General features: G+C 36.6%; 1 protein-coding gene across 35 annotated transcripts in view; it reads right to left on the bottom strand.

Annotated features, from left to right (window-relative positions):
• Window positions 1-27995, bottom strand: part of NRXN1 (neurexin 1) — a 1133558-nt gene that overhangs the window by 34623 nt on the left and 1070940 nt on the right. For 2 of the 35 annotated variants that reach the window (XM_054474943.2, XM_054474944.2), the window contains exon 1: window positions 20524-20723. The exons of the other annotated variants lie outside the window; for them this stretch is intronic. In XM_054474943.2, coding sequence (XP_054330918.1) covers window positions 20524-20556 — 33 coding nt within the window. In that variant the 5' untranslated portion in view covers window positions 20557-20723. Of the gene's footprint in view, window positions 1-20523; window positions 20724-27995 lie in introns of those variants that run through there. 35 annotated transcript variants of the gene reach the window in all.

The raw sequence follows: 27995 nt of genomic DNA, 5'->3' as shown, positions 1-27995 counted from the left end.
TGTTGTACTGCTGAAACACCTCAATTTAATTTAAACTATGCTGACCAATAATGCAAAATAAATACTACTCCAGAATTCAAATCTCACTTCTAGTTTTCATGAGCAGTACACATCATCTTGGACTGGTTTCTGTGTTCTAAACATGACGTATGAATATATACATACTATACATTTAAATACATATATTTATATATGTAATTATTTGTGTCTCACAGGATGTTAAGGGAGTCAAATTTGATATGTGTGAAGACATTTTGGAAAGTGTAAAAGTGCCCACGATGCAGTGTTTATATAAATTATTGTTATAGAAAACACATGGACACAGGGAGGGGAACATCACACACCCAAGGCCTGTCAGGTTGTGGGGGACAAGGGGAGGGAGAGCCTTAGGACAAATACCTACTTCACGTGGGGTTTAAAACCTAGATGACAGGTTGATGGGTGCAGCAAACCACCATGGCACATGTATACCTATGTAACAAGCCTGCATATTCTGCATATGTATCCCAGAATTTAAGAAAAAATAAAAAAATTATTACTATAACTAATAATTTTTGTCCCTCACATGATGCTACAAAGGAGAGCTCCGGATAGTGCTTGAAGAGAGCAACCAAATGTCCATTTACCTGAATACATTTTATTTTAATGTCCTGAAATCCTCTTGTCCCTCAGTTGAATAGGATCTGTATCTCTCACTTACACTAGCCCCTCACATAGATGCTGTTCTTGGGCTGCTTCCTATTATGCCAGCATTGAATTCACTTTGGCATTCCTTATTTAGGGCATATGTGTGGATCTCACTGGTAACTTACAAGGTAGGTAGCACCAATCTATGCCTGGCATTATGATTACCTTTCCTCTGATCCAGATCTCCTGGAGAGCTTAGTGCACAGACTCAGGGATACTTGAGCTCTCTCTAAATTCTAAGTTCTACTCATTAGATTGTGAGAACCTCATTTATTTTATCAGTGCATCCAGAATTTACCACTCTGTTATGTCTACAGCATATAAATGAACAGATAAACAGGAAAAAACAGACCACTTAGCAAACAATGCTAATTAAAGGAGAGAAAGAGAGAGAGGAAAAGGGAGAGGGAGAGAGAAAGACTGATTCTCCAAGTGTAATTCATGCATGACAATACTCCTTACAATAGCAGTGGTTGTATTTGTAGTTATAATATGACTTTGCCTATGGTTTGTCTTCTATACGGATTAGTAATATGCTAATCAACTCCTGTTAAGACAATGAGCTATCTTTTCTTAATGCATTAGAATAGTGGGAGTAATTGCCTTCCAAAATCATCTTGAAATCTAAAAGCATGAAGACTGCTTAGTGATATGTTTTATTTTATTTCATATGCTCCTTTTGGGTAGAGTTTATGTTTTATGCCCCCAGGGCATCTATATAGAAATTCAATAGAGCTGACTTAAAATGACATAATCACTCAAAAACCTGGCTTATATTCTTAAAGCATTTGCATGAATAAAAGGATATTTTGAAAATAATTGTGACTTGAAAAATAATCGTTATGAAAATACAATTTAGTTAAAAGTGAGGGATTCATCTTGACTTTAAAAATAGAAGAAATATTGTACATGACACTTGAATTTACTAGAATCATCACATTTTAAATAATTTTATTCTTGATGGTCATCCACTCTAAGCTCACTACATTTTTGGTTATGAAAAAGGCATGATTGTCACAATTGCTCATTTATACCAGCTAATTAAATCTCAATATAAAATTGAACAAGCATAGATTATTTTCTAGGAATACAACTAAGAGTAGGAGACGAGAATTGTGGCAAAATAACACTTTTTCAAAGATTTTATCTGCCTTATAACATCTCTAGAAGTGACAATGAAACTTTCTAACTGGCTTCCACATTATACCCCATGGCTGGAAATGTATGGTAGAGAAATAGCAAAAAGTGACATTATCTTTAACTGAAAGAGAGACTGACTGAAGGTTAGAAGGAAGGCAAAGCTAAAAATGTCTTGCAATAAGTTGGTCTTCCTGCTTTTATGAAGCATTCCTGTCCTTCGAGAAAGCAGTAAGATAAAGCCTACTCTGTGGAAGGGACTGAGAAAAACATAGTTACCTATCATTTTGGGTTTTTTTTACCTACATAATATTCCTCAACTATCTCTATCTCTTACAAACTCTATTGCAATAGTCTTACATTATAAATGCTTTTACTTAGCTGCAAAAAAAAAAAACTATTCCTTTGTAATGTTTTCCTTCAAAATCTAACTACAAGATGAAAGCTTTATCTTTTTCCTCAAAGAGGCCAGCCATAAGATTCACACCAAGAAATAGTGCAAGACAGAATGCACTAATCAAATCTGTATCTACTGATTCTGCCATTCATTCTTTCATCCATTTGTACTCATTTGTTGAATATTTTCATTTAATAAAGAGTTATACAGGCAAGGAATAAAAATACAATTTTCACTCTTAGAATATTTAGAATACTGTGGTGGAGCATGCAATCCAATTTCTTTTGGGTTTGAAGAAGGCATCTATCATTTTATGAATTAATCTTTTACACATGTATTAAGTGTTCACACTATATTCAAGGTTGCATCCCCAAGGCCTGCCACAGTACCTAGCATGTAAGAGACAAATATCTGGCCAATGAGTCAGAAATGATTCCAGCCAGTATAATGAGAAAAATAGAAGTGATTTGATAGGAAAAATAAGTCTAACACTATAAATCACCTCATCATACTAGACAAAACAAAAGTACCTTAGACTTTTACAAAAACATTTCCAAATGCAAGGGATTGACAGAACCAAAGATGCTCTATGTTCTCTGATACTTCAGCTATCAGCTGATTAGAAAAGGTATCAATTTGAAAAGCAACGAGAAGCATTGTCATGTTAACTTTTTTGGAAAATGTGACTGCTCCTACCATTCGTTGTAAGGCAATTTGTGCTCCTTCATTTGTACAACGAATAAATGGTGCCAGTGTTTATTTTTCTCCTTTTCCCTTTGATTTCATTTTTCTCATCTCTTCCTATTTCATTCATGGTGTCCCAACTCCCAGAGGAGCTACCTCAGGAAAAAAGATCTCACATAGCAAGAGAAGTCCAAGAAGCAAATGCTGTTTAACTCTAACCAACATACCGTAGCACCTTAGGTCCATGATAAATTTAGGGAAGAGAATTACATGCTCTCTTCCAGTTATTATTATATGATTCCATAAGTCAAAGAAATCTGGAAATGTTTCTATGAGTAGAAATTTGTGATAAAGGAGATAGTCTTTTTTACTCTGCTAAAATATTTTTTGGTACAAGGAAGGTGCCTTGTATATAACTGTTGATTTAATTTGAGATATCATGAGCCCTGACACTTCTGTTCTCCAATTTAAGTTACTAAGCTGCCTACATTCGATCAGATAATTTGCCATATAATCATGAATGAGTAGGGGAAATTGGCAGCTTTTAACAGTTCTCAAAGGTAATTCCTAAGAGAGGTGAGTTGGAATTGATGAAATTGAGATAGATGCTAAGTGACCAGGCATCCCTGCTTTGAATTGTGAAATTGAACTTCAGTGTGTAACAAATGCAGGCCTTCTATGAGCAGCAAGTTGCTTTTTCCACTATTGAGCATGGAAGGAGCATGAAGGTTGGAGCTGAACAGACTGGACTTAAATCCCAGCTCTGCCACTTACTAGCTGTGTAACCCTGAGCAAGTTCCCCAACTTCTCTGGATTTCTTTCTATGTAAAAGTGAAGTTATTTACACCTATTTTGCATGAGTATTACATGTATTAAATTATCTAGACCTAGATAGGCATATTGTCTAGCACAGTAGCTGGTACATGGAAGATATTATCATGAATATTTATTACATAGATACAACCAGCTTTCAAAATGAATGGCTCTTGTAGACATTTTCACATTATTCTCACTGCAACATGGAAATTAAACTTTATTCCTAGCACTGGACTCCCTAATCTTTAGAGACAAACACTCCCTTCACAGAGAAAGTACAAGTTTCTCACCTAAATTCACACATCCATGTTTAAATATTCTATAAACAGAGAAGATTATATGTTTGATAGGACAGCGCTTGTAAAAGCACCTCAAAAAAATCACAACATTATCAGTATATTGAAAATACAAGGAGAGTCTCTTCTCTCTAGCTACATGATGTAATCAAGCATTTGTCAAATCATATTTGGAGGCTCTCTGAATTATGTGCTCCAGTTCCCTTTTAGGTAAAGAGAAGGAAACCCTAAATTGGCATGGTCAGGCATGGGTCAGATGTACAGTACCAAATTACTGCACTGCACTGTTCAGGAGGGACTTAGGAGTATATCCCAGTCTCCCGGCTCTACATCCAGTTGGCATCTTGCTCTTTCTACTGCTCCTAGTTTCATGTTTGGGTATGGGGCAGATAAAAATAACAGCGGGAATAATTTACTACTTTTCCCAAGTTTCTCATACATGACTTGACTTTTTAAATTCTGCCCTATGTCTTACTGAAATTTTAAGTGAGGCCTTTGAAAAATACTAGGGAATGGTGCCGTCACTCACAGCTGCCAGACTGGAGAGCACTCAGTGGCTGGTACAAAGCCCAGTAAAATCCAACCAAAGAACACAAGTGCAGAAACAGGACAAGAATTTTGCTAATTGTCTTCTTTGAGAACTAGGAGCTTCATTAGAGAACTTGCCTTTGTGCATGTATTTCATGAGATGGGATCTGCTGCTGAACTCTTCCTGCAGGTATTTCAGTGTCTTATTTAGTTATGATATTGCCTAATGACCTCTTTTTTTGGTCTACTATTCAGACATTTTTGGGTCATTAAAAAAGTTGTCATAAATAAACATCACTTACATAACATTTAGATTTCTAAGTGATTAAACATATCCTCTCTTGGATAGCTTTCCTCTCGCCAGCCTTGCATTTACAGTCTGTCTCACTCAATTCTGACATATTTCATTTCAGTTGCTATCATGCCTATGCCATCTGGGTTTGTCCTTTTCCTTCCCGCACACCTCTGCAATCCCCACCTGCCCTCTTCCCTTCATTATCATTGCTTAGATGCCTACTAATTAAGGACAAGAAAGAAGCCTATTCAACATAAATATACCTTTTATCATCATGAGAACTTATCTAGGTGTAGCTTTTTAAACAGATAGTTCAGAAGACAAACTTTTCTTGATGATTTGGTGTCATTTTTATGAGCACGAGGGCTGGAAACACAGTAGTGATCTCAAAGAGTATCGGTGGCTATTCTCCATAGGTACCCAAGTTGCTTGTTTACTTTTTAGTCTATGAAAGCTCAATCTAGCTTTTGTCTTTTGTCAGCCTTTATAGACCTCTTTCTTCCTTCCAATTTGCCCCTTCAGATCTGCTTTGAGCTGGAAATCCAGATAATCAAAGTTTTCTGTCTTGAGAAATGAGAAATTGGCTATAAGGTAAAGGATGTCAGAGAGGTTCTCAAATGAGAAAGCCCAGGTGCAAGAGAGCACTCAGTCAAGGTTCATGGCTTAAAATACACAAGACCTGTTAGATTCTTCCAAATGCAAAGTTCTTCATGAAGGTAGTACAATTATTTGTAAACGACTCTCTCAGTAATATTTTCAATATGATAATTTTCAAATGGGCTTTTCTTATTTTATTGAGTCCAAGAATCCTTATTGAAACAAGATTCCACATTTCTAAATTTCTATTTTCCAAGATCTATTCAAACAGAAGCCAAGCCTCCTTTTGTGTTCCACTGAGTTGGCTGGGAGGGAAATGAAGATGAAGTAATGTAATAAGAAAGGTGGCTGTCTTACTGTCATTGACTACTTTGCTACCTGAAAAACTCGAAGGTACACTGGTTTATATTTTTAGGTAGAACCTGATGCAGCCATGCAGGCATCCAGCTATATCTATCCAGAGTGGGTGATTCACCTGGTGTACCCTGAAGAGACAGAGAGATGCTCTCCACGGTAGCATCTTTTTGGTTACCTAGGACCAGTTGTTTGCTTGACAAATTGAGAAATCCTGGTACAGGTTATGGGATCTTACAATGCTGCTTTCCAGTGATCTGCTGCATGGACACTGGAGTCAGACTTACCCAAGTTTAAATCTGGACTCTACTATTTAGAGCTGGTAGAACTTGGGTGATTTATTTAACCTCTCATTTGTAAATGGAAGGGATGCACTGCCAATCTATGCAGTAGTTGTAGGAATTAAGAAAATCATGACAGATGATATACTTAACACTGTTTCTGGTATGTGATAAATTCAAAATAAATATTGGCTATTATCACCTTCATTATTATTTTATAAGACATACATATGTTACCTCCAGCATCCTGAAAATAACGTTTCTTAATAAAGTAGGCAAAACCCCAGTATCCTAACATTCACAAGAGGTAGACAATCCACTTTTGTCCTTGCCTAGCATATTGTGAAGTGGAAGGGGAAAAAGCCAAACAGTGCATGAAGAACGCAAATGTATTTTTTTCCTGAATGTTCTCTTTTGCTTTTTGACTTTTAAACTCTACTTTATTTCAAAACACAGTCCCAACCATTCCAAAGCATTTTTGAATTGGAAAGCCTTCTTTTTTTGTTTCATAATAAGCTAACTGCAGGTGCAAACTCAAGGGAGACAGACCTTGGAAATTTTAAGTATGTTGCCATGGCAATGGTTTGCAAGAATGTGTATGAGTTTCATCTTAGCTCTCAAGCATTCAACTGAGTTCATATGTGGAGGTTCAAATCACTAGGCACACAATGTTTGCCACTCATTGTGTCCTGAAAGGTTTGGACATAACTGTCTGTGTTGCTTATAGCAACCAGAAACCACAAAATTCTATTTATTTATTGATTGATGCAAATGTAGAGATCTAGTCATTCATATCTGCTCTTAGGTGGCCTATCTCACTAGTGTGGCTGCTCTAAGAGAAGCTGTACACATAAATTCAACAATAATCATTTTCACCGTTGTTGCAAACACAGTTGCACTCCCAATATGGAGTAGCTATTTTTGTTCTACTGAATATCACATTAATTTCCTCATTCAAATTTGACAGATCCTTCCAGAAGCACGATAATTATTTAAAGATGTTGCATTAAAGCAAAATTTCAGTCTAATGAATTGTGGAGTATTTCCTTAAAAGTGTCTCATCCTACAGTGCAGGAAAGAAAGTGAAAGCACACAAGTCAGTCATTAAATCAACGTCACCCTCCCCAGAAAAAGCACCAGCACCAGCACTGCCAACAAAAAGACATGCGAAAAACATCATTTAATCATATATCACTATCTCAGTGGTTCTTAAATGGTTCAGTTAATGCTTCTAAATTCCAAAACCTGCACAATGAACTCATGCTTCATTGACAAAGGAGGCAATGGTTCTTGACAAAAGCATTCTTTTCCCCATAAATGGAATCCACAGCATACTATAATTGGGCAAGTTTTAAAGCTATCTATTGGGTACAGGAAATAATTATTAATAAATTCTCTTCAAATTACAAGGTTTTTTTCATGTAAAATGAGTACTAAACAAATAATATCATTTTTAGTTCAATAAATGATTTATTTAATTAAAATCCAGCAAGAAAAAGCTGGATTTCTAGGGGTGTATGTTCTTCATGTTTTCCAGCAAAAACTTGCTGCAAATGATTCATCATGATACAGAATGCCCTACATAAAAACATGGCCACAGGGGACCCCAGTATCTCCTGCATTTTGTTACTGACAAAACCCTTCACAAACGCATTATTAGCTACCAAACCCTGGCAGCTATTTAAAATTTACATTGTTGCTTTAACTTTGACCCATCTTCCAAAATGCGCATGCACGCGCGTGCACACACACACACACACACACACACACACAGACACACACACTCTCTCTCTCTCTCAATCTCCCATACTCCTTGCTGTAACATCTTGTTGACGTACTTTAAGACTGCAGTAGAGCTTCCCTCCCCTGACCCTCCATTCTAAGAAGCTTATAGCAATGCTGGAATTAAACAAATGAGAACACAATAATTAGCTATGCAAACTGTCAACTAGATCTAAAAAGAAAAACAACCCAGAAAACACAACAATCAGCAGTTTCAAGCCCTAACAAGAATCTGCATTGAATTCTCATTTATTTTAAACAAAACTAGATTAGGCCTTTTGAAAAATATTCAGTGAAATTTCTATGGAAATAGGACAAATTAGCCTATGGGTCTTTACATCTCTAATTTCTGTGATGCTGATAAAGTAGAAAAGTCCAACACTCTTTCCAAATAAATGCTCTTCTACTCTTCAGTAGCCAGATTTACTTCCAAAGGTGAGTAGCACCAAAAATATTTCCAAAGTGGATATGAAACAGGTTAGTGGATCAAATTATATGGTGTGACACCTCAGTTCCCAACTCTCTCCCCACAACCTCACCCTAATCGTTTTATCAGTGGTAACTAAAATATAAAGGGAAACTGTAAGGGAAAAATAATTCTTGAAATACCTGGTGTGGCTGGGTGTGGTGGCACACACCTCTAGTCCCAGCCACCTGGAGGAGGCTGAGGCAGGAGGATCACTTGAGTCCAGCCTGGGCAACATAGTGAGACCCTAACACTAAAAAAAAAAGAAAAAAGAAAAATACCTGGTGTGTTTGTGGTATACGAAGGGGAGGGAATAGGTATTCAATTCTTTGGGTGGAGAGTATTGATTATATAATTTGTAGCTAAATCTCTGAGTTTCTTCATAGATACCAACCGACTGCCTCCTCACCCTTCGGGAAACATCCTGAGTTCCGATGAAGCAACATGGATTATCTCTATGATACAGACACTTTGTCTGAATACTAATCTAATGCTTCAATTGACTGTTAAATGTTCTGTTAACCCATTTGCATCCCATAATAGAAATTCGGATTTTTTAAATTGAGAATTGTAATGACTCTGTAAAACTTTTGTTGCTTCAAGTCTTTTATCTTTAAACTTGCTGAATAACTGCCTACTTTATAAATAGAGAATGTAATGTATAATGCCTGAAACTAGTGTAGGACAAGAAATAGTAATCTAAGATTTGACTAAGAGTTCTATGTAACCCATTGACCTGGGGCAAATCACTCCTCATGCTAATATAAGTAGGTTAGAGTAGATGACCTTTCCCATCTCCCATGCAATGATGGAGAGTAATCCAAGGAAGTCCTGTGGTAACGGTAGAGGTTAATGTCTTGATTGTGGTGGTGGTTACAAGAAGCCACACATGTGATAAAACTGCATAGAGGTCGGACACGGTGGCTCATGAGGTCAGGAGATCGAGACCATCCTGGCTAACAGGGTGAAACCTCGTCTTTACTAAAAATACAAAAATTAGCCGGGTGTGGTGGCATGTGCCTGTAGTCCCAGCTACTCAGGAGGCTCAGGCAGGAGGATCCCTTGAGCCCAGGATATGGAGACAGCAGTGAGCTATGATCATGCAACTGCACTCAGCCTGGGCAACAAATTGAGAGCCTGCCTCTAAATAAATAAATAAATAAGAACATAAAGAAAATGAAAACAAAATACAAATAAAATGAAACTGACAAAATAAAACAGGAAATATCACGGACTCACTAAAAATTAAATTAAATTTCCATTATTTATATCCCGAGGATGCTGCCATCTCTGCCCAATTAGCTACCCCTACAATGTGTAATCTTATTTTTCAGTCCTCAAATCCTGCAGAATCCTTATTTGTCTGATAATTCAATTGTGCTCAATATGCTTCCTTTTAACGTCACAGAATTCAGTGAATTTTCCTGACTTCCATGTGGTCTAAAAATAATGGCTGGTGACTTATAAATTTTATTGCTATGTATTGGCTTCAAAATTTGTCTTTCAAGTGACAGGAATGGGGCAGAAAAAGACAGTAGATGCCACTAGCAGAGTTCTGGTGTAGACAAAGTAGAAGAAAAGAGGCAAAACAAACAGGAAATAACTAAGAAAGAGAATGAGCAGAAGGAAGGAGAAAAGCTAAGAAAAGAGTTCCTCCACCTATGTTTGGGTGGTGGCAGGGTGTCTCTGTCCATTTTACAAGTGACATCTATGATACAGCTATTTCATATTTAGGAAAGTAGAATGAATCACGCAATGAGATGTGAAGTAAGTCTTGATTACGGTATTCTAGAAAGGGGCTTAAAAGAAGCAAAAGACTTTACTCCTCATAAACACCAAACCTTCAGACACAGAACAGAAATGTGCCGTTAGAAGATCCCTCTCACCCCCATCCTTTAACATCTTTCACCAAACAAAACAGGGTAAAACAAACTCAGGCAGTTTCTCAATTACTTTCATTAAAATGTCTATGAACGGTGAATTAGATGATGAATCTCTTTCAGAACCCATTAATACTTTTTCCAGAGCTAATACTATCAGTAAATTTTAAATAGTGGGAGGAATTATTATAAAAGAATAAAATATGTAACAGATGCTGAATCGGTCATATGTCCCAGAGCTGCTGTAACATACCCAGGCCCCTACTTCATGTGTCCATAATGAAAAGAGGTGGCTGAGAAGTTATGAGGCCACGCCTCACAACACCTCACCCTGCTCTCTCCCTAGTCCCACAGAGGTACAATGCTTCTAAAGCTTTGAAGCCTGAAGTTCAGGGAATGCTTTAAAGATGAAGTGTTTAAGCTAACTATTTTCTGGAAGCCAAAATCTATCATTTTAAGATTACATTAAAAGCTACACTTCTACTGTTCATATCAATTTATGCTCCAAACTGCTGGTTTCCCAGAGCATCCATTGAATCCTGGTGTGAGGTAAATAGTTTCTGTTTTGATTTTGACAGAAAATTAAAATTTAAAATGTAATCACTACATCTTCCATATACTAAGAAGTCTTCGGTGGCTCATGCTGTAATCCCAGCACTTTGGGAGGCTGAGGTGGATGGATTACCTGAGGTCAGGAGTTCGAGACCAGCCTGGCAACATGGTGAAACCCCGTCTCTATTAAAAATACAAAAAATTAGTTGGGTGTGGTGGCGCACACCTGTAATGCCAGCTACTCGGGAGGCTGAGGCAGGAGAATTGCTTGAACTAGGGAGGTGGAGGTTGCGGTGAGCCGAGATCTCGCCATTGCACTCTAGCAAAAAAGCCAGGCGTGGTGGCTCACATCTGTAATCTCAGCACTCTGGGAGGCTAAGGCAGGTGGATTGCCTGAGGTCAGGAGTTCGAGACCAGCCTGGCCAACATGGTGAAACCACGTCTCTACTAAAAATACAAAAAATTAGCTGGACATGGTGGTGTGCACCTGTAATCCCAGCTACTAGGGAGGCTGAGGCAGGAGAATCACTTGAACCCGGGAGGTGGAGGTTGCAGTGAGCCCAGATTGCGCCATTGCACTCCAGCCTGGGCAACAAAAGCAAAAGTCTGTCTCAAAAAATAAAAAATAATAAAGTCTTGAAATGATAAATGTAAAAGTTCTTTATTTTATTTTCTGAGATGAGGGTCTCACTCTGTCACCCAGTCTGGAGTGCAGTGGTGCAATATCAGATCACTGCAACCTCCGTCTCCTGGGCTCAAGTGATTCTCCCACCTCAGGCCCCTGAGAGGTGAAGGTGCGCACCACCACGCCTGGCTATTTTTTGTATTTTTGGTAGAGACAGGGTTTCACCACGTTTCCCAGGCTGGTCTCAAACTCCTGAGCTCCAATGATCCACCTGCCTCAGCCTCCCAAAGTGCTGGGATTACAGGCATGAGCCACTATGTCTGGTTTCAAAGTTCTAATTATGTTTCCTTGTGTCTAAGAAGAAATTTTTTCTGCCTAAGGTTTCTAATTATTATAGACACTAACAGACTATATATATATATATATATATATATATGTTTTTTTTTTGTTTTGTTTTGTTTTTTTTTGAGACAGAGTGTGCCTCTGTCTCCCAGGCTGGAGTGCAATGGCGCCATCTCGGCTCACTGCAACCTCCGCCTCCCAAGTTCAAACAATTCTCCTGCCTCAGCCTCCCAAGTAGCTGGGTTTACAGGTGCCCACTACCACGCCCAGCTAATTTTTTGCATTTTTAGTAGAGATGGGGTTTCACCATGTTGGCCAGGCTGGTCTCAAACTCCTGACCTCAGGCGATCCACCCGCCTTGGCCTCCCAAAGTGCTGGGATTACAGGTGTGAGCCACCATGCCTGGCCTAGGTTTTTATATATAAATTGTGAACAGTCATAAAAATAATTTGTCCTACACAACTTTTTGTTCCTACTATAGACTTTCACATTGATAGAAAAAAAATGCTTACAAAGCCTTGTTCTCAGAGGATCTCATTTGGCAGTTTTGAAATTTATTTTTCCACACATCTTTATCAGTGGTAAGAATGTTTCTGAGGCTGTGCTGTCAATTGCTTATGTCACCACTTTCCTTCCCACTTCATTAGGAACCACACTGTACTTTATTTCTTAAAGGAGAATCTGAAACTGATTTGGGGAAGAAGGACTTTTAGTCCACAGTATGCAGCACTCTATCAAATATGTATTGATATAAAGCCTAAAAATACACACAGTAGGTACAGCATTCACATAGACAATTATTTAGCAGGTTCAGCTGGTGTGATTTTACACCACAGTGTTCTTCTTATGAATACCAGAGAGAGAATCAAAGTTTCTTGACATATGGTAATAAATATTTTCACTTACAGTAAATAATTTTTGCTCTTTTGGCATCCATTGTATAAAAGATAATTTGAAATCATTCCAAATTAGCAAAGCTGGAAGTTTGGGAACACAAGGGGAACGAGCAGTATAGGCCCCCATACCTTCGTTTTCACTGAAGTGTGCTTGCTTTTGAGATACAACACTGAGAAAATTTCCTCATTTTCAAGATGAAGAGATGTTATTTCTTCCTATTGTGTTTCTAGGACTCGAAATGAACATCTGTATTCTTCATTATGGAAATGGAAAAGGAGTTTACCCTATAATTAATGCTAGACATGACAGTTTTTCTGGCACTACCTTCAAAATAAAAATTTTCAAGATGAAAATCTCATAAGAAAATCTCCGATGCAGATTAATCTCAAAATCCAGGTGACATAATTCAACAAAATGAAAAGCCGCCTGTTTATAAGACCAATTTTTCTTTAAAGCATTTCTTTTTTTTTTTAAAGGAAACACATTTATTCACACTCTAAAATTATGAAATGTTAGACCTGCGAACTCCTCACCTTACAAACAAGAAAATCAGGTATCAGAAGATTAAGCCATTAAGCCTTCACCAGTAGATATAGAACTTTCTCCAGTACATCTTCACATAAATCAACTAAAGGAAAATGCTCTAAAATTAGATAAGCTCCAAAGAGTAATCTGTTCACATTGGGACATGTTGAATTTGAGGTGATCTGATAGCAGTTGTAAGGGTAGATCTGAAGTTGAGAAGAGAATTCTGGGCTGGGGATCATATAGATTTCCCAACGAAACCAAAAGAGAAAAGGAGATTCTGAGACCAACTTCAGAAAAATCCAACATTCAAAAGGGTAGAAAGAAAAAGCAGGTACAAATAAAGAACTGCTTTCCTGTTAATTGTTTTTACTCCTAAAATATTTGACTGAATGTTTCCAAGTGGAAATCTGAGGAGCCCAGTGAAGAGGATTCTCTCAGGCAATTGGTGGATTCTCTTAGGCAATTGATCGAACCCAGTGATAAATTTCCCAAAGTAGTCTTATGACACTCAGTGGCATCTATGACACAAAAATTGTAAAAGTAAATCACTTTTCAAAAGTAATTCACCTTAAAAATTAAAATTAACTGAATGTTAATTTCTTAGTATTGACATGTACAATGGTTATAGGACATATTCACATTAGGGAAAAATGAACAAAAAGAACTCTCTAAAATATGTTTATGACATTTCTAGAATCTCAAATTATTCTGAATTAAAATATTTATTTTTAAAATAAAGCGTGCTGATCTGATTAACTCCCATATATTACATATAAAATGACAAAACTGTGATATTTATAAATACATTCTCTTTTAAAAAATGATGCAGATACATTCAACAAAGAAAAAGAAATACAACCACAACCAAAACAAGCAACCTATAAATTCCTCCCCACTTTTGTTATGTTTATAGACATAAAACATGTATTATCTTTGTTTGAATGGCATGTCTTTGAAAATGTCCTCCCATTTTAGAGTTTCAAATGAAACAAGCATATATTTTCTACTTAATCTCATCAATTTAAACCTTCATATCTTTTCCTAAAGTACTGCAAAGAGCAGATGCATCATTTAGGGAATTGCTAGGTAGAGTGAAATAGGCTAGAGTCAGTATTTATTTTGTTATTGCAGCAGTAGCCTTCTGTTTAAAATGACACCTTCTCTTGCAATTGAAATCTTACTGGCTGTGTGGAAAACTAGAAAGTCAGGAATCTAGAAAACACTTGTTGCAGTGGATGTCTTTAAGAAGTGACCTCAGCTTCCTTTACTCTAGCTTGAGGTTTTGTAAAGCAATCAAGAGCTATTCAGTTTAATGTTTTATACCTAGGTATCATTTCAGTCAGTTTCAATGAATGGTTCGCAAAATATCCCATAATTATTCACCATATTTTAAGCTACTTACTGAGAAAATAATACTATTGATGACCATTCCAGTATCAAGAGTAGATGGTTTACATAATTATTATTACTTATTCAAAATTGTTTCACCTAAGGTCAGATCCTCATTTACTGCCCAGACCCACTCACACTCACCTACCCACTCCATCCCACCATAAAGAAAAGAAAATTATGAGCTGGTGAAGGAAGTAGAATAAGGCAAACAAAGAATTATTGCTAGAGCAATTTATAAGAACGCTCAATTATACCCTAAGGGTCTGAGACAGTTATGCAGTTATGCCAAAGTGTTCAATTTACTTTTTCTGAAGAAAAACACTTAGCAACAATGGCTAATTTTAACGAATAAAGAGAATGAATACAAACTAAATACGCAGATGACTTTTAAACAAAAAGTTGCATCCATTTTGCATCACTTTTATATTTCACAAAGCATGAAAACTGGCTTTTAAGAAATCAATATGTTGTCCTGAGAACATGTAGAACAATAGGAAACAACCCCCTTGACTGATTTTGAGACAAGCTACTTGGGTCCTCTCTGGATATTCTAGTACCCTCGGTGTCCGTAATGCCATTTTAGAGGCGGGTATTGATATTAAGGGATGTGTAGCCTACCTGATTTGACCTGATTTTGTGTTACCTTTTATTTTGTGACTGGATAACTAGTGCTGCTCAAACAAACACAGGAAACATACAGCGAAATAACATGAATGTATCTCCTTGAACCACATTAAACTCTCCTTTCTCCAGGCTACCTTGAAATATATAGAATACAATGAGCAAATATATTGACAAGACAGTGAGCAAATATATATTAAGTAATGCTATAGGGTAAAATAGTTAGGCCTTCAGTGATCCTCGAGTTTTATGCCTATTTGTCTTGACTCCTCAATTGAACTTTTAAGGCAGCAAGTGTCTCGTTTTTCTTTGTGTAACCGATGACATCTAGCAGTGTTCTGGCATAGATACAATCATTCAGTACATATTTTCACAGAGCTTAACTAACAATGTACAAAAGCACTGACAGGGGTGCTTAGTAATTGCTTATATATTTTAGTTTTCAACATTCTGGAAAGAGATAGTAGAAATCCTAAAGGCTAAGAAACCTCTTGGCAAATCCAAGAGTAGCTATTCCCTGCCAAATTTTTGGCTTGCTATATGTACTTTTAAGCCTATTATTTAATAGCTACATATTTAACAATGTTTTACATAGACACACATTTTATACAAATGTTGTAGTCCCACTACAAATCTAAAGAGTAGATGATCCACTCAAATCTAGCTGTGCTAATGGAGGGATGCATGGTATATAATTAAAACAATGATTTTGAAGCCAATGGAGGGTAACTTGTCCAAAAAGCACATCTAATCATACAAAATAATCCATTATGTAGATAGTTCATACATGGAAAATTGAGAATTGACTCCCAAGGCTGTACATATGCAACTTCAAAATAAAGTGCTTTAAAAAAATCAAAATTCTATGTAGAAGGTTTGATCTGACAATAAAATGGTTTTGAAGTCATAATGGCAGCCTTAGTTTTATATATGTAATTATACCTTATTATAAATACATTTTATTACATATATAATCTATACATTTGCATATAAAGTATTTTTTTCATTATAGGTAAATTCATTTCACTGGACGACTGATTAGGAAAGAATTTTGTCTTTGATACACTCTCCCATCCGAGTACTAACCATGCTCAACTCTGCTTAGCTTCTGAGATCAGATGAGATTGGGTGCAGTCAGGGTGGTATGGCCATAGACTGATATACTCCTGTAGAGTTTTCAACTTGAACAAGTTAAGTCAGCCAGGTAATGGCATTTCCCCATACTGTTAAGCCTTCACTTTATCCATGACTTTACTAATAAATTTAGGCTGTGAACTTACGTAATCATGTTTTTCATCAAAAATCTGAAATAGGCTTAGAGCCAAGATGGTGGAATCCTACAAGACTCATTACATTTTAATAAAAAAGCAGGGGACACAAAGGTGAGAGCATGAAGACTGCAGAACTAACTTCTTTTGGGAATGGACTTATTTTGGCTCCCCAAAATAATATTCAAGTCATTCCCACCATGATATATAGTTTTTGTCTTTCAAAGTAATGAATACTTAAAGTAATGGAGACTTTATAACAAAAGGCTATACATTATAGTTATGGGAAAATAGTAAAACAAGTATTTGAATGTTTTTTATTCCCAAGAAAATGAATTGTAGCTTAACCCACAGATCAAAAAATATATAGCACAACACTGAAAAAAGTGTATCATTGATTTTTGGGAAATAATTCTGAGCTAGTTACTTATGATTAATCAAATGAATTAAAATAAAGGTGAAAATTTGAGGAGCAAATGGAAATGGGTAGTGATAATACACATAGTTTATGATGCAAACATATAAACTATCTCTCATATATTTCTGCTTTTTAATAGTTGTTACTCGGTTGGAACTCATATTGTCTTTAATGTGCCAGAAGACCCTAGAGATATCCATGAATGTAGAATTGTCTGTGACTCTCTCCAATTTTTCTGTGTACTGGAAATTGCCTACCTACTCCACAATATTGTCCTTAGCTCCATTCTCTGTGCTAGAGTGATGAGGGAAGGAAGCCTTCAGGAGATTCAAATATCAGCTGTCAAGTAAATGTAAATAAGATAGCAGAAGGTAAAATCAGTCTTTCTGGTCAATACTGGTAACTCTAGTGTAAATTTTTAAAACGTAAATGCTAAAGAATGTATAAATCTAAACTTACTGTCATTACACTATCTTGAATCTGCACGAAGATTATTGTTTATGTTTAATAATCTCAAGTTCTGAAGCAAATAGATGCCATTTTTTTTCTATCTATTGGTGTTTGAGTCCATAAACCACAGGTAAAGCAGCAGAGGAATATAACACTGGGAGCAGGGAAAATGGGAGGTAAAAGAGAAGACTAAATAATAAAAGGCACCATTTGATCTAAGTATGATTAAATATTCATTAACGCTGTTCAGCTGTGGATTTTGGTAGTGCTCATAATACTAGAATTAAGAGCACTAATTTTGATAGGGAGAAATCTCATTTAAATGTCATTTTCTAAATGGGCAGAGTATAAGCGGAGTTCTTAAAATATTTAAACTTAATATAGACAAAGGCCTAAAGTACTGGGCTACATGCTTTTTTCCCATTTGAAAACTAAAAAGTGTCAGCTAAGAGGGCTTTTCCTATCAATTAGCATTCTGGTTACTGCATCCATCATAGAGTTAGTTGATTGCCCTTATACTTTATAAATGCACCCAGATGTTGTGGTATGAACACATTTCATAAATTAAAGAAGCATATGGAAGTAACACAGACAGTAGCATTTCATCCCAGAACATCTTTAAGATGCAATGCTACATCACTAATTATTTTGTAAATATGTAAGTATTTCCCTAGTTAATGTGTTGGTGAGAAGTTTGCTTGGCAGTTGAGCCCAAATGTTACTGTAACCAGACATTTAATAACAGTTCAGGACTCTTCTAGTTTTATTCCATTCTGCCCATAAGGAGAATGTGTCTCTCAGCCTACTGGGCAACCTTGATTGTGCAAAGTCAATGAAAATATTTATCCTTTATTACTGGGTAATTTTGCCTAATGAACAGCAGTCTACTCTCCATAATATAAATATCTGTCCAAAGATCGGTCTGGAGACTCTTTCTAAAAATGTTACAGGGAATTTGCCAAGTGAGGAGCATATTGCTAATGGAATTTTTTCCCATTAATTTCTAAGGATAGAATATGAAGGAAATTGCAGCAGAAATAAGCTGGCTTTATTCTTCAACTTTGGGAAAACTAGTCTAATGATCTGAGTATGTTATCCTGAATTTACCTTAAGGTACCAAAAGTAAAATTTTTTTCTTCTTGTTTAAGTCATAATTTCTTCTCAAGCCAAGTTTCAAAAGTTAAGTCAAAAGAACTTTTTTTGAGAATGGAAACTTTCTTTGGAGAATGGAAATTCTCTACATATATTAATACAAAATCCACTAGATAACTGAAAAGTGAGCTGCAGGCAACCCAAAAGATTGCATTTAAACATTTTAAATTTGTGTTTCTGTTACATTTTAGAAGCATGATTTTTGTCAGATTAATTTGCACTTAGGACTGAAAACTGTATCTGGGTTCAACTAGAATTTTGTAAGAGTCATTAAAATCAGAGGATTCAGAAGTAAGTTGATTTTCATCCTCCTTCAGTCCTGTGACTTTTCTGGGCAAAAACTGTGTCCAGTTCTCTGGGAGCTGGGGGTGACAGAGGGCTCGATGGAGGCTGCTGAAAGATTAATTTCATTTCAGAATTTGAACTGGGTATTGGTCAGGCTCCACGCTGCATGATAAAATCAACAAATACTTAAATATTCAAAAGTTATTCTGTAAATGGCCATCTATTAAAAAGTCAGAGGTAAAATAATAATAGATTAGTTAGCATGGCTCTAAACATTTTCAGAATTGAAAACTTATTTAGGGAAAAATTTGGTAAGCCCTATAGATGCTTGAATCATCCAAAGTCTAGTAAATAAGTTTAGTATTAGTTGCCACTTTTATATTTAGATGCTACTAACTAAAATAATACAATAGCCTAATGTTAATTTCTCTTCTGCTTTTCCTGAGCTTGGCAAAGAGAAAAATGTGACAAACACCACAAACAGACAACACACCATTTGTAATCTGGTAAAGCAACTTCTATTCATGGAATTTCTTCCCTTTATGAAGCAAGGGCTATCTAATTTAATGAAAATAGTTGTCACCACAGACATGACATTCTGTCTCCTAATTAAATGAAGATGCAATCAGAAGTTCCCTTGAAAAGAGAGGCCAGGCTTCCTTCACTATTAAGCACAGTCTTCCCTAAGGTCACCCTCCTACCCTTTTTCTGATATGCAATCCCTTCTGTCCTCCATCTGCTCCACCCCCACCTATTGTCTCCACTCACTCCAAGCATGCCAATCCCATCTGGCTATACTCTTGCTTCTGCTAGCTCTAATTCCCCACAGGCCTAGGGAATGTTTGAATGCCAAGGCATTTTTGCTTTTCTCGAGAATAAGGACTAGCTAGGAGGGTATTAAACAATTCCCCAAGGAATTCACACACACACAAACATGCACATGGTCTCTCACATACACAAACAGCAGTTTAGAATCCACTTCTAGGATATAATTTCTTTAAAAATGTTTTTAATTATTTCATCTGGGAGGCATTTTAGAAAATTAAAATCTTACTATTGTTGAAATAATCAAAATTAATATTTCAGAAATAAACACTTTCATTATCCCAGACATGCATTTTTTTCAGTAAGCAGAATTAATGTAAGTAAATGTTACTCATATCTTATCATGAAATATTTACATTAATCAGGTTTAATCACTGATCACTAATACGTTTTCTGTTTTAGCAAACATGCATTTAATTCAGACATTCCATCTTTACAAATGCTCATGAAAATCCCACTCTGCCACAAAAGCATGCATGGTCAGAATCTAAGCATATTTAAGCAAAATTTTCAGCAAGTCATTAACAATAATAAAGCAGTCTGGCAAGTATTGAAAGCAGCTTTTATTCATGGTTTTACTTGAACTAAGTCAATACATATATACATATATATGCACACACACACACACACACACACACACACACACAAGTTTTGGTTGTTTTTGCCACAAGCATGCTGATAAACCCCTGAAGCTCACACAAAGCAGCAGACAAAACTAGAAGCAACCATGCTCAGGGTTTAAGGACATTTAAAATTTAAAACAACCTTTCTACATTTCACATACAGCGTGCATAAATTTGACATGCAATCTTCAAGAAGAAATATTTTAACATAAATCTTAAAATTAGTTTATCCAAATGAGTTTATTCTTATTTTCATTATTATTGTTTTTAGGCTTCTGGTATCTTAAACCCTGCATGCTGCAGATCTAAGCTGTGCTCAGCCGCGGCTGTGACAGAAGAAGCTACCTGCGAGTTTTCACAGTGCCATCTCATATCCATGTCTGTCTGGCTACCCTGCGTGCTTAGAGCTTTTTTCTTAATTCTTAATGGAAATCCTAGGAAATTTAGTCCATCCTCTGAAATCAATACTGGTGACAGGAGAGCTCCCTGACTCAGTGGGAGATCAAGATGATAAATTGCCTGCGCATCAGCCCGGCCTATCAGTGCCCTGCACACAGACCGGCGAGAAAAGACACAGAAAACGCTCTATCAGTCACGTGTCACCGAGGAGCCAATGGCTGACGCGCTACGGCAGGAAGGGATGCTGCAGTTCCGTCTGCAGTTGACTAGGCTGTTGGTACACAGCCCAGCCCGGCACCACTCAAAAAGTCTCAGCAGTCGTTGCTTTTGAATTTGCTCCCCTAACGAGACCGCATAGGGAAACAGACCTCCCTCTAACCCCCGACCCAAAAAAAGGCTTGTTTTCATGCACGAACATTTTATGTATATTACATTCGAATCCAGTGTGATTGCTAAACACGGAAGGGAAACTTTTTTTTCCCCAGCCCTTAAACTGTTATGTGTTTTTCTTGAGATAATTATCATCTTTTTACCTAATATTAAATTAGAAGACTTAAAACTGTGCAATTAGCATGGAACCCTCCTAGCAGAATTTCCTCGAAGCCTTGTAATTGTAATTATAATTTTATTTGTAAGTTAATGAATGACATTTTTTGAATGCCATGTTTATAATGAGTAGTTTTATGGGATGAGTTTGTAAAGACAATTATGCAACATTAAGAAATACATTCTTAGGCTTTTTTTTTTTTTGCCAATTACAACTGTTCCTCTTTAAAGACAATTTAAGTCCCAATAAATATGCTATTTTATCAATCATTAAAAATAAAAACAAGCACCAAAAGACGCACATCCTGTTTCCCAAAGCCTGAAGAACAAATGTATTATTCAATGATGAAAATATGTGCTTATTTGCTGCCTTTTCTCTGAAATTTACAATAATTATTTGGTAAGCAAAGACTACACATCTGGAATACCATATGGAACTATATCCCCAAATACATCTGTTTCCAGTGATCATACTGTAATAACAGATATGTTTACACACTTCTTCAATGTAAGTGGGATGATTATATATACAGTTATATATACATATATATACAATTATATATTATATATATGATATATACAGGGTAGGCTGTCAGTGATGAGACCAGTGTGTGTTTCAAATGACAGTATCATGGAGATTATTATTTTTTTAAAGCTCAAAAGTAGCATAAAACAATCTTCAGGAATAAAATTTCTAGAAGAAAAAGTACCCTAGCCACCCTGGCACTTTTATTGCTTTTCATTGCCCAGTTTTCATACTATTCATGCATTTGAAAGAATTAATTCTAACATCTTTCAGAGTCTGGCAACACTATTTAGAAAAAAAGTGTATAGGAATAAACATTGATAGGTGTGCCTCATAAGTAAAGCTTATGAGTTGTAGAATGCTGAAATTCCAAAGCTCAATTTGTCTTGGCAAGTATTTTTTTAAACTAAACACATTCCTGAAAGATTGAACCTTGTCAAGTTTTTTTGCAAATTTCTTTCTTTCTTTCAGTATTGACTATCAGGAAATAATAAAGCATTTTTCAAGTTTTTTAAAACAGATGTCATGTGTTTTTTTTCTATTTATTCAGGCCATTCAATAATAACATAATTCTCAACAAACTTTATTCTTAAAAAATATTATGACTCAGAGCACCTGTCGTCAAAAAGAAAATAATAATAAAACATCAACACTAAACCTATTCATTACAGCACTGTAATAGCCCCAAACTAGAAACCACCTTAATCACTGATAGTAAACTGATTAGATAAACTATGATACAGCCTTACAGGTGAAATATTCTTCATCTGTAAAATACAATGTGGTAAATCATATGTCCTTATATGAAGAGATTTCTCAGATACATTTGAATGAAAATTAAAGCCATAAAATTTAAATTGTGTATAGGCTATACTTACTTACATAATACATGCATATATACACACACAAATGATTGCATATGTGGAAGAATTTTTTTTTTTGAGATGGAGTCTTGCTCTGTCACCCAGGCTGGAGTGCAGTGGTGGGATCAAGGCTCACTGCAACCTCTGCCTCCCGGGTTCAAGCGATTCTTCTGCCTCAGCTTCCTGAGTAGCTGGGATTACAGGAGAGTGCCACCATGCCCAGCTAATGTTTTTTTTTTGTGTGTGTGTGTGTATTTTTAGTAGAGATGGGGTTTCGCCATGTTGGCCTGGTGGGTCTCAAACTCCTGATCTCAAGTGATCCGCCCACCTCGGCCTCCCAAAGTACGAGGATTATAGGCATGAGCCACCCTGCCCGACCTACAGGAAATTTCTGTAAGGACATAAATTATCAGTTAATAGTGGCCAAATAGTGGCTACATCTGAGGAGAGAGACTGAGTTCAAAGGTAGGACTGAGACATAGTTTTATTAGGTATCATTTTATACATTTTGTTCAAGTCTATGGTTTACTTTTCTAATTTAAAATTAATTAAAATAATGCTATCGATGTTCATTTAGGTTTAGAATAACGTGACTGGTAGATGTTTTCAGGGAAAATCTTGAGGGAAAGGAAGGAAGACAAAGGGAAGGGTATGTGGCCTGCCTTTTTTCATGTAAAGAAAATAGTGTAGGTGTGGGCAAGAAGGGAACTGTAAAATAAAGGTTCTGGCAATCTTTGCTGAAGAACTTCACATCGCATATCAACTTGAAGTTCTTTTATCTATGAATGCAAATAATAATACAGACATGGATTAAGAGCTTTACAATTTAGAGTGACGATTAACCCAAATTTTGTCTGATTCTTCCAGGCACAAATGTAAAGGGCTGAGAAGTAAGTGACTTGTATATTTACCCAGACTTGGACAAATTAACCTCTTCAAGCCTTAGTTTTCTCAGCTGGATGCAATTAGCAAAAAGTGGCCAAGCTAAACTTGAGTTTCAATTTAGGGTATTATTCAGTGCTGCTTCAAAGGCAAAATAACATCCATGTTTTTACCAATAATGGTGTAGGGCTAAAGACAAAACAAATTTTCATGTGTTTCCTCCCCAGAAGCAGCTTATGTTGTCCAAAACTCAAAACTTGGCTTATAGATTCTATTGTTGGCTCTTGTTGTTATTCAGATTCTTGTAACTTTAAGAGATACAAACCTAAAAAAAAATGAATTGGCCAAATTAATCAAAGCTTATAATTTGAATAATTTAAGGGTTTTGGGGTTTTACATAAAACTGCTATAAATCAATGGTTTGGGATGGTGATTTTGCTCCACTCCACCCCCCAGGGAACATTTGACAATGTTTGGTGACATTTCTGGTTGTCAAAACTGGAGGGTGCTAGCAGCATCTAGTGGATAGTGGCCAAGAACGCTGCTAATCATTCTATAATGTACAGGACAGTCCCTATCACAAATAATTATTTGGACCCAAATGTCAACAGTGCTGACATAGAGAAACCATGTTCTAAATGCTAAACTTTTCTACCTTCTTTCCAAAAGATTAAAAATATATATTCTGTATTGTGAAGCATATATTGTAACATGACAAGATTTAGATGGAGAAGAGAAGGGAACCAAGGACCAAGCCCTGGGTTTCTCCAATTTTAATAAGTTACAGAAAAGAGGGAAAAACAGCAAGTGAGGATGAAGAGATGGGAGGACAACCCAAGGGGTGGTGACCTGGAAGTCAGTGGTAAAAGTGTGTTAGTAAAGAGATTAGGGTCAATTTGTTCAAATGCTGTAATAGGTCAAGTTATCTGTTCTTCATAGGTTTTTAAAAAGAATTAAAGTGAGAAACTAACCTAATTGAAATTAACAATATACTTGAAGTCTTTATTGCTCTGCATGATATTTGCATTTTTAAAGGTATGGACAGAAAATGTAGCGGGGCAGTGGCTCACCTGTAATCCCAGCACTTTGGGAGGCTGAGTCGAGCGGATCACGAGGTCAGGAGATGGACACCATCCTGGCCAACATGGTGAAACCCCGTCTCTACTAAAAATATAAAAATTAGCTAGGCATGGTGGCAGGTGCCTGTAATCCCAGCTACTCGGGAGGCTGAGCCAGGAGAATCGCTTGAACCAGGGAGTCAGAGGTTGCAGTGAGCTGAGATTGTGCCACTGCACTCCAGCCTGGTGACAGAGCGAGACTCCATCCCCCGCAAAAAAGAAAATGTAGTAATTACAGGGATCACAGGAGGACTAGCTGAGGAAATATATAAAGGAGAGGAAACTTCTGTAACCCTCAAATTATAATTCTGAGGCTACTTTCTCTTCAAAGATGAGCTTGTGAGCAAGAAAGTGAACAAATCCTATCTTGGACCACCCTATACCACAGCTTGCGTGGGAGACAGAGTGCCACCCTCTCCCCTTAGAAACTATGTCTGCAGTTCTTGTCCTCAGGCTCTCACCAAGTCTCTCTATCCATAGATAAGGTTTCTGAAAACAGAGTTCTCAGGGCTAACTTCAGGTGCTTTTCCTCCTGTGACTCCTCTAATGCTAATCCCCACGCTGTCAGGCCTGTGGTGTTCAGGGTTAGTGCAGCAAGGCTCAAAGACAGAGCCAGCTGGAGCACTAGGACACTGGAGCAGCTTCAAGCAAAACTAATGCCTTTGTTGCAAAGGAAATGTTGGAAATGTCCCAGAAAAACAGCTGGGGGAGGGAGGGCAGAGGAGAGAGAGAGACAGAGAGCCATAAAAAGAAAAGAGAGGCCAAAAAACAAAACAAAACAAAAAGATGACCACAAACCCATGGGTATTATTACAAACTCTGTGGTGTGTGAGAAAACTACATGTCACAATTCTCTTAAAACTAGATAGATTTTTACAAATTGAATAGTCCAACTTCTTCGTTTTAGAGATGGTGGAGTGGATTTTAATGTAGAGAGATTAAATAATTTGTTTTAAATTTTAAGTGAAAGTGACATTCTTTACCATTCAAAGCAATCAGTGAACCTGGTATTGACAAATTTCAAGGTGCTTTCAAAAATCATCATAGATAACAAACAGGGTAAGACTTAGGGGAAGAGGGTCGGGTGCGGGGTCTCATGCCTGTAATCCCAGTTCTTTGGGAGGCCGAGGCAGGTGGATCACAAGGTCAGGAGTTCGAGACCAGCCTGGCCAACATGGTGAAACCCCGTCTCTACTAAAAATTTCAAAATTAGCCAGGCGTGGTGGCATGCACCTGTAATCTCAGCTACTTGAGAGACTGAGGCAGGATAATGGCTTGAACCCAGGAGGTGGAGGTTGCAGTAAGCCAAGATCATGCCACTGCACTCCAGCCTGGGTGACAGAACAAGACTCAAAAAAAAAAAAAAAAAACAAAAAAAAACAAAGAAACAAAAACTTAGAGGGAGGGGAAAAGTTGATGTTCAATAAGAGATAAAAAATCTCCAAAGCCTTCTCTTTCCCATGTTGATGCTGTATGAAGGCACGGAAAGCCTTTGCTATCGGGCAGAGGAAGTATTATCTTCCAAAATATTCCAATGAGTATTTATAGGTTATGAAATACAAAAGAAGAAGCCTTGAGTATTCTCCTTTCAGAAGAATTTAAGTGGCTGCTGAAGTTTATTTTAAATGAAAATTCTCATCTCTATTTGCACTACAGTCATGATGAATAGGATGCATGGATGACTTTCAAAAGACATATGTCAGAAAGTAAACTCCAGGTGAGAGGAACTATAGCATAGGGAAATATTTTGGACTGTTTTCAGTTTTTAAGAGATGGGAAAAATAGAAGTGGTGGAAAATCCAAGCAGATTGTCTTAGTTTATTATTTTTCCTTTTTCTCCTTATAATGGAAGCACTACTTTGAGACTATGGAGTACCATTAAATTCTTATTAACAATTAATTTAATATTAGCAAGTATGGATTAGAGATAGGAAGGAAATTAATGTCCAAGTGAGTAAAATTCCACAGTCATATATTGTTTTTTTTTTTTTTTTTTTCTGGTACTGTATTCTTGTGGGTTTTGTTTTTCTTACACTGGTTGTTTATCTAGGTATATATGCTTTTAAAAAAGCAAACAGAAACAAAACATCTGTGGCCCCAGGCAATCTTTTCATTAACATTATATCCTAGAAATTATTATGCTAATGTTAAAAATAAAGAAATTGGGACTCAGAGGGATTAAATAACATATATATCCATGAAGCTAGCAACTGAAAGTCTACGACTACATTTTGAATGTTCTCTGCAAATCAGAACTAGCGCTCTAGAATAGTTGTTCTTAAAGCTTATTATGCATAAGAACCAACAAGGCACACGTTAAACATCCAGATTTCTGGGGCCTTCCCTGGAGACTGATTCCCACTCTAACTTAGATGGATTCCAAGAGTCTGCATTGTTAACAAACATTCCATCTTCCATACTTTAAGAACCTTGGGACCATATTGGAGTTTCAGCTTCGGAATTCTTCTTTGGGAAAAGCCATATCAACAAGATTTCTAATGAATAGAAATGGGAAGCTTTAAAAAAATAAATAAAAAGGAAAGTGGGTAGGAGTAGTTGTTTACCAAGAGAGAAATTGGAACAGAGAATAGCTTCACAGCAGAGAGGAAAAATGCAGATCACTTAGAGCCATCCATTAAGGGATAGTTTCCCATATTGAATTAGATAAAGTACGAAGTATTGTAGTTGAAAATATTTTTGAGCAAGGAAGATTAATGTGCATAGAAGAAATGTACAAATCATAGCATTTAGAATACGATGACCCTTTTGAACCTACAAATAGGGCACTTGGCTGAATTGGTTCCTACCTCCACTGCTGCAATTAGAAACCATGAATGTGCAGATATACAGGCAATGTCATTTTGTATATGCTAGAAAATAATTTATTTTGAGAGGGGTTTTCGTATGATGGGTTTCTAGACCTCTAGAGAGAGATAAAGTTTCCTTTATAAGATGAGAACCTACTGAAGTCAGATGAAAACCTCCCCAATTTCTTGACAATAAATCTTCCCAGAGAAAAGTCCTCAGCCATTTCATGTGAAATGATGACTCATGAAAATGAAACAGTACACGCTACAGAAATCTTGCAATTGTAGTTTTTCTCCTAGCTGACTTCTAGGTTGAAAAGCTTAAGGTCAAAGATTAATGGTGCCCAAACATGCTCATTTTAGGCTAATCTCTACATTTCCTACTGCCAGTCTCTAACCAGTTTTTACATTTTCTCAGCTTTTTGGCATGCTATGTATTTCTCTTACTTTGACAGAAAGATGACATATTGTTCACTTTGATCCAACCTCAAGACCCAAAGGATAAGGTTAATAAGGAACTGAATCTTTCAGGACAATGCATTTTACCAAACAATAGTCAGTGACTAAATATTTTTGGTAACTGATTGATGAAAGCATTCATCAAAAAACCATAGTCCATGGACAAGTCCATCAGAAGAAATTAAGGAAAATTGGAAAAAAGGAAGAATGAAGAGTA

This window comes from Pongo pygmaeus, chromosome 12 (genome assembly GCF_028885625.2).
Source record: "Pongo pygmaeus isolate AG05252 chromosome 12, NHGRI_mPonPyg2-v2.0_pri, whole genome shotgun sequence".
Taxonomy (NCBI): Eukaryota; Metazoa; Chordata; class Mammalia; order Primates; family Hominidae; genus Pongo; species Pongo pygmaeus.
The sequence above is the reverse complement of the archived record's forward strand: the minus strand, read 5'-3'. Positions and strand labels throughout refer to the sequence as shown.